Below are 8,397 nucleotides of genomic sequence, written 5' to 3'. Positions count from 1 at the left end.
CCAGCCTCCACGCAACGAATGTGAAACGACACTCGGACTCGTTGGATGCTCGAGGAACCTCCTTCACTGGCCATAGAACGGAGCCCTAAATGTAACGATCCCCTAACTATACAACTGCAATGGCATCTGAAACCAATTTGGAGCTTTAGAGCACCTCCAAAAAACATCATCGTTTTGGGAGTAGAAAAACTTTCTTGTCCTCCAAATGATTGTCAACATCTCATCCTAAACCGTAACGGAGACTTCACTCCAAAACTAGGCCACACAAAATCGGTCTAAACGGTGGCAAAATTAGTCCGCATAGCTTTATTCACATGGATCGGATCGATTTGGATACGGGTCTCTAAAATATGTATTCTACTCAATTTGAAAAATAACTTAAACGTTTTTTCTACTATTTCAATTATCATTGTCCAGATAATAATACAATTAACCTAAATATGAGATAACTTTTTATTTTATAAGAAAATAACTACTCATAATTTGTAATCATTTTTAAAAAATGATTAGATCATATCTATAATTCTATAAATATTACTTAAGTATTTTTTTAATTTAATTTTTACATTAACCTACTTAAATCTTTACCGATTTAGATATTGGAGTTCCTGATAAGTATTTCAAAACAATTATATAGTTCTATTTTTTTATAATACATGTATACAAGTCCAATTTCAAATGGTAAATATTGCATGTTAAAAAATTATCCTCACATTTTGTTTTCATAACTAAATTTTTTTATGGAAGAACTCTTAAAATTAAGTAAATTTTAGTATTTTTAGTTATTATTTAATTAGTATAAATTTTAAATTATCTATAATAAATAAATTTTATTAATTTATGTGAGTAAATTCTAAAAAATATAAATACAAATTATTTTGATTTATATATGTAAATTTTAATAAATATAAATATAAATTATATATTTTTATGTATAAATTTTTTATAAATATAAATACAAATTATTATTGATAGAGTGATAACAAAAGCTGATAATGTTTATGGGCCATAAAACAATATTCATTTTTATATGTGTCGGTAACGATACGAATAACAATTCAAGTATTTATTTTAGTGGCTCATGACGAGATCTCGATGAATAAAAATTTAACACTTGCGAGTTTAAAAAGACTTCGTGGTCCAATATTATATTGAAGGAGGTGAGTTAAGGGAAAAAGAATTAAAGAGGAAAAGAAAAGAACTATTATTGGCAAGAGAAACATAAATTGGTAGTAGTATGTATGGTTCTTTAAAGAAAAGTATACCGTTCTGTGCTTCTGCAAAGAGAAAGTTCAGAATATATACATAGCAACTTAATTTTTTTATGGTTATGGGGGGATCATATTCATATACAGATAATGGAAGAAGCAGGTCAGGTAGTAGTTTAGAGGAAAATGAAGGACTTTTGGTGGCAGTGCGCCAAGGGGACTTAGATGGCACCAAGAAATTTCTGGAAGAGCATCCAGAAGCATTGAATGCAAGGATCACACACAAGGGTCAACGAGCACTCCATATTGCAGCTATGTATGGGCATCTGCATATTGTTGAAAGCTTAGTGCATCTAATGTCAGCAGGTGATCTTGAGTTGATGGACAATGAAGGTGCTACTGCGTTAATGTATGCCGCTCAGAATTCGGATGAGAATGTTAATATTAATGTCGCGAAATGCATGGTTGACAAGAATCCCACATTGGTCTCTATCCCTTTCACACAGGGCTGGATTGCAGTGACATGGACTCTTGATCTAGGCCACAATCAAATGGCTCGCTACCTTTATTCTGTCACGCCTCTTGAAGCATTGCTGCCTGAAAACGGCATCCATGGCGCTATCCTCCTTAGGCTATGTTTCTATTCCAACATGTTTGGTAACACTTCTTGTCTTGTCAGCTTTATTTATTCTCAGAAACAACAAAACTCAGTCAATAATCAACTGACCAAGTTCCTAATCTAAAAATAAGTAAATAACTCTCTTATATGTATATCAAAATTAAAATACATATTGAAAAATAAAATAAGTATTAAAAATAAATTAAATGATATATAAATTTTAGTGATTGATGTTGGTATATATTTAATTTTTTTTATCTAAAATTAAAAAATTGAACAACTAAAATTAAAATTTATATATTTAAAATGAATTTAATTTTGATACATTGTCACTGTAAAGTAGTTTTACTATGCATACATCTAATTACGTAATGTTACATCAATAAAAATAACTACATTTTATATTAACCGTATGAATAGTTATCTAAAAAAACAGATATAATTAGACGATTGTGTAAAATACTTTACATTGTCAGTACATCAAAATTAAATCCATTTAAAATTTATATCGGCATTATTGATTAGTTTTTATTTTTTTTAGATTTTTCTTATTTTTTATATTATTCTAAACAAAAATATTATTAGTATACTAAAATTAACCATTAATTTATTTGTGTATAAATATATATGTAGTGTAATTTATTTTTAATATATATTTACATTTTAGTATATATTTTATATTACGGATTGACTTTGATGGTTGATTTTAGTGTACATGTGTCGTTGTGGTATTCCAAATTAGTAAACACGTATGATTATATATAATATCCATTAATTTTGATGGTGTGTGATAGATGTAGCTCTGGAATTGGTGAGACGTTGTCAGAAACTAGTCACTACCAAAGTGATCTCATCATATGGGTTAGTAAGTAATTTTTTGTTGATATTAGCAAAAACACCTCTCCCCCTGTCTCTGCATGAATGCCAACTGCCATTTTGGAAACGATTGTTGGATAATTGCAAATGTAAGTAGATCAAATTTAGCCGTTAATTTCAATTCAGCAAGTCGCTTGCTAGTGTTATCACACTTCTTATGCAACAATAATGCAGGGGGTTCCGTTCCCATGGAACCTGCATCTGCCATCAATGAAGTTGTCGTTGCAGTTCCAGAAACAGATCATCAAACAAGTAGAGATCATTACTCTGTGGGAGCTCCAAGTCCTCGTGAGTTAGTTCCTTCTTCCGTCGATTGATCTCTGTAACGCAACTGCATTTTCTAAGTAAACTTTGCCTTCATTCTTGCCCGGTCACATTTAACAAGTACAAATAATTATTCGATTAATTTGAATATTTGTTCACGTTGCTCCAAATTAATCTCAAGTACGATTGTTTTTAATAAATTCATTTAAGGAAGTTTCGCAAAAAACTAAAAAAAAAAATTATTTGCATCAATAATTAAATGCTCCTTTGAAATTTTTTTCTGTGATATTAAAAAATAATATCTAAAGTTATCTTATATAACATAATATTTGAAATTATATATTTATTACGCTTAACAATAATTAATAAATATTAAATAAAATAATTTTAAGTTGTTTAAGCTGATTTTTTTTATTATTTCTTAAACATTATTTTTTTTAACATGTATAATTCTTTTTAGAATATTGTTAAATGAACAAGTTATTGTTTAATTAAATTGTCAATCAAATATTTGAAAAGAACTAAAAAAAAAAGATATATCCAAGCCAATTAGGAACTTTTTGTATTTGCAATTCAATTATGTGCATATCATTTGATAGCTACGGATCAGCAAAAGTATTGCAAAATATTGAGCATTAGATTTAGATGTCTAGATAACACTTTTCTAACATCTGATTATAAGATGTAAACGGTCATTTCTTGTAAGTTTAAAATAATATAAATTTTAATTTATTTGATTAAAATATTTATCAATAATAATTATATAGATGAATTAGTGATAATTATTTGATGATTTAAATAATCATAATAATAATAATATAAGATATATATTTATTATTATAATAAATTTTATTTATTTTAATATTTCATTAGCACATAATATAAAATATTTTAACTCATTACACAAATATTTAATTTTTTATATATTTTATGATTGATTATAAAATATATAAAAAATTTTAACTTAAATATTTTAATAACAAGTTAAACTATTTTATGTTATGTGATAAAATATTGAAATAAATAAAATATAATACAATAATAAAAAATATATTATATGATGGTTATTATTATTTGAATATATAAATCAATTTTATTTAAATTACAACTATTTGAATTAAAATAAATTAAAAAATAAATTTAAATTAATATTATATAAATTATAATGATTTAAATTAAATTGGATAAAAATTAAAAAATAAAATAAAAGTGATACATTATAATAAATTAGATTGATTTTTATCTTTTAAATATCCAAATCATACCTTAAATACTGTCAATTAATTGAATTACATGATACTTTTGTATGTATTCTTTTCGTCTGTAAACGTCATAGTAGTTATAAATGTATTTTATTTGCAAGAAAAAGTTACAACTTATCTATTGTATAAACAAAATACATATTTAAATTTTTTATATATATTTCGTTGACAGTATAACGAGATATATTTATAACTTTTTCATTTGCAGTGCTATTTATATATAATAAAAAACGTAATTTTTTCTGAACATGCCATAATATATCGTAAATATTATATTTATTTTATTTATACATAAAAAAATCCAAAAAATAAAGCACTCTTTGTTTAGGAATGTCTAACACGTGGCATCAAAATATATGGATGTTAGAAAGAATCTTTTATGCATACAACAGGTGAAGAGCAATATCTTGCACTGCTTCGCGCTTCATGTAATGCAATATCTCCTTTCCATGACGAAGCAATCGACGAGAGTGGAATAAGAAATGCGGTGATTATCGCAGCAGAACGAGGGAATGTTGGGTTCATTGTGGAGGCATTGAAGGCACACTTTTCCCTTTTGTGGACCAGCAATGAAGATGGAAGGTCATTATTTTCTGTTGCTGTTCAGAATCGCCAAGCACAAGTTTACAATCTCATGCATGGCCTTACTATGAAGTCCTTATTCTTAACATCCACAGACAGAGATCGCAATTCTATGCTTCATATGGCTGCATTGCAAGCTCCACCCCCACAGCTTACTCCTATCCCTGGAGCGCTGTTACAAATGCAAAGAGAACTCCAATGGTTTAAGGTATATTATTTTACGAAATAAAAATTAATTTGCTCCATGAGTAAAGTTCAATAACCTAATTGTTATTAAGGAATAAATGTTGAAATTGGTCTTTTAAAAGATTACTTGTTCTATAAATTAGTTTTTAAAAGGTTTTTTAATTAAATTTGTACTTCAAAAATTTTAAATTAATTGCGTTAGTTCTTCTCTCATATTTTTTGTTGACGACACCAAAATTTGTTAACGTGATACGATAGGTGATACTACAATAACACACACATAGGAGTTTTAATTGACTAATAGCATCATAAATTTATTTGGAGAGAGCTTGAGGCATTAAAATTTCTCAATTTAAGATTGATTTGATCTAATTTCATAATCTTATCATGTTAGCTGTCAATTACAACTATTAAATATATGTTGTAGTATCACTTAATATGTCACGTCAATAAATATTTATGCCATTAACAATGAAAATGATGAAAGAACTAAAATAATGACCAATTTAAAATTTTTTATAGGCAAATTTAATTAAAAAAATGTTAAGAACTAATTTAAAAAATAAATAATCTTTAAAAAATTAATTTGACTATTTATTCTATTATTAAGATATTTAATTTAACTTATTAGGTCATTAATGTATTGAACTATTTCGTCCATTCAGAGATTAAATTGAATTTTATATTTTTATTATAATGCAGTATCAACTAGTCACCAATAGATCATAATGTCAGTTAATTACTAGATTACTAACAAAATAATTATATTAATTTATAATTCAAAAGTTTAGACTAAATTGATTATTAAGAAGAATTCAGAGGTCAAATTAATTCTAATCTTGTCACATTATTTTATTATTTTTTTAAAAATTCCTCTAAAAATGATATTTTTTCTTTTGATAATATTAGAAAAATAAAAAAAATTAAAATTTATTTTATTTAACCTTTATTAATTATTACTAAAATTAATAAATATTAAATAAAATAAATTCTAATAATTTTTGGTTAATTTTTTTTTGTCATCAAACATTTCTATTTTTTTTTTACTTGCTGCTCCAACTTATTAACAAATAATCTGTTTTAGTTATATATATATATATATATATATATATATATATATATATATATATATATATTGTAAGCTGTTTTATAATTAGCACAAAAAATGTCATTACTATCACTATAACAATACACTAACAAATGTTAACATTTTAACAGTTTCTTGATAGATTACTTGTTACCTAGCCTCACCAGTCACCACACTTAGCTTGATATGTATGTACATATATGTGTAGGAAGTGGAGAGTATTACGCCACCTGTGACAAAGGAACGTTTAAACAGTGAAGGCATGACAGCTAGAAAGGTATTCACGACAGAACATAAGGATTTGGTGAAAGAAGGTGAGAAATGGACCAAAGAAACAGCTAGTTCTTGTAGTGTTGTTGCAGCCCTTGTAGCTACGATAACCTTTGCTGCTGCTTTCACAGTTCCTGGTGGCAATGACCAGAACAAGAGATACCCAATCTTTTTGCATAAAAACCTATTTATGTTGTTTATAATATCAGATGCATTGTCACTCTTCTCTTCCACAACTTCGCTGCTTATGTTTCTGGGGCTCCTCACTTCTCGCTATGCAGAAGATGATTTTCTCAGGTCACTGCCTACAAAGTTGATAATAGGTCTTTCCACCATGTTCATCTCTCTTGCAACCATGATGGCTGCCTTTTGTGCCGCTCTTTTCCTGATGCTCCGAGGCCGATCATGGATTGTCATTCCTGTCACCCTGCTTGCCTTCGTTCCAGTCACTTTATACATTTGGTTGCAGCTTCCATTGTTAATTGTGATCTTTAAGTCAACATATGGGGCAGGCATCTTTGACAGAAATGTTAAGTCTTGGCTTTGAGACTACAAGTTAGCTAGTTAAGTAGCTAGTGTGGTGCTGAACTTGGAGTTCTTATTTTGTTTGAGCACTTCAATGTAGGTTTGTTTGTTGGTCTCCTACTGAGTCGACAAGGTGTGAAACCCAAAACTCACTTTGCTTCTTTACTTTAATAACAAAACTGTAGCATTTATATAAATTAGAGTGGTAAAGAAACTCCCCGTTGAAAGCGCTAATTTCTAAAGAGGTCCTCGAGCTGCCTTCGTACACTGAAATTGTATTTAAATTTTTAATTGTACTATTTACGATTGAGATGGACAAAAGTGCAGCACCTTAGTCTTTTGCCTATTTTCTGTTAATAACGTGACTTGATATCGTGAATTATTAATGATATGTGTCATTTTATGGTTTAACCATGTGTAATGATACGATGATGCATTAATTAATGACACATACACATGCATGGCATGCAGATGTGAACGGTTGTGTCGCGTGTCATAATATTATTCATCCACATGTCATTCGCTATGTCATTATTGTAGATACATTAAATTAATTCCTAAATTTATATTGAATGATTCATTTTAGTCTCTTAAATTAAATTTCGTCCCCTAAATTAATCCATTTACTAGTTTTTTTTCTTTTTTTTATAAATTCAAAATTTTTAATATTTTTAAATACATTAATTTTAATTCTATTTTTTCATATTTTCAAATACAAGTACTTTTGATAAAATATTTTTAAGATTTTAATTTTAATCATACATATTTTTCATAATAATTTAATACTGATAACTACGCGATGTCACTACAAGAGAGGCGGAGGATACGAGCCAAAAATTGCCGGCCATTCATCCAATTGCCGCAGATAACAGATATACCAGCCATTGTAATTCCACTGCCGCATCATTTGATTGATTAGCAACTACTGCATGAAGAACCGCCGGTAATCAGAACCTTCATATCAATTTTTATTTATTTGATCTCTTTTTTATCTTATAACCAATACCCCTCCCCCAACATCTGCTGAAATCCCTAATCTCTGCTCCACTCTGCACCTCTGCGTGGTTATGGAGTCGCGCAGCTGCCATCTATCCTTCTCTCCCCGGCGTTAACCTTTTGACTCTCTTCCACATGCATAATGCGTGAAATTTCTGCTTCCTTCTCCACGGTGTGCAAAATTCGTAGTATCATTCATTTTGTTTTTTTGTCTCTCAGGATTGCAAAAGGTCTGTGAAGGGTGAAAAATACTATGACTTTTTCTATAATACAAAAATGGTTAAACCTACTCTCCTTCATTTTTAGGTTTGTTTGATTTTTCACATGGTGCTCGGACCTTGTTGCTACTTGATTTTATTTCTATTATGTTTGTTGTATTGTTGATAAGTATTGTAGTGTTGCTTGATGAGAGTACATGGCTGAAAAGTTAAAAATGAATGTAATTCTTTATGAAAGCCCCTAATTAACGTTGTGGAAGATATAAGCTGCTATAGATTCAATATATACATAATACTAGCTTGC

General features: G+C 28.4%; 1 protein-coding gene across 1 annotated transcript; it reads left to right on the top strand.

Moving 5' to 3' along the window:
- Positions 1-1,330: 1,330 nt before the first annotated feature.
- On the top strand, positions 1,331-7,110 carry LOC130950104 (protein ACCELERATED CELL DEATH 6-like). The gene is made up of 5 exons (XM_057878653.1): positions 1,331-1,823; positions 2,622-2,792; positions 2,878-2,991; positions 4,622-5,019; positions 6,293-7,110. Exons 1-5 carry the CDS (start codon positions 1,331-1,333, stop codon positions 6,899-6,901), a joined length of 1,785 nt encoding a protein of 594 aa, XP_057734636.1. The 3' UTR covers positions 6,902-7,110.
- The last annotated feature ends 1,287 nt before the right edge of the window (positions 7,111-8,397 follow it).

The sequence above is a fragment of the Arachis stenosperma genome, chromosome 9, assembly GCF_014773155.1.
Source record: "Arachis stenosperma cultivar V10309 chromosome 9, arast.V10309.gnm1.PFL2, whole genome shotgun sequence".
Taxonomy (NCBI): Eukaryota; Viridiplantae; Streptophyta; class Magnoliopsida; order Fabales; family Fabaceae; genus Arachis; species Arachis stenosperma.
The sequence above is the reverse complement of the archived record's forward strand: the minus strand, read 5'-3'. Positions and strand labels throughout refer to the sequence as shown.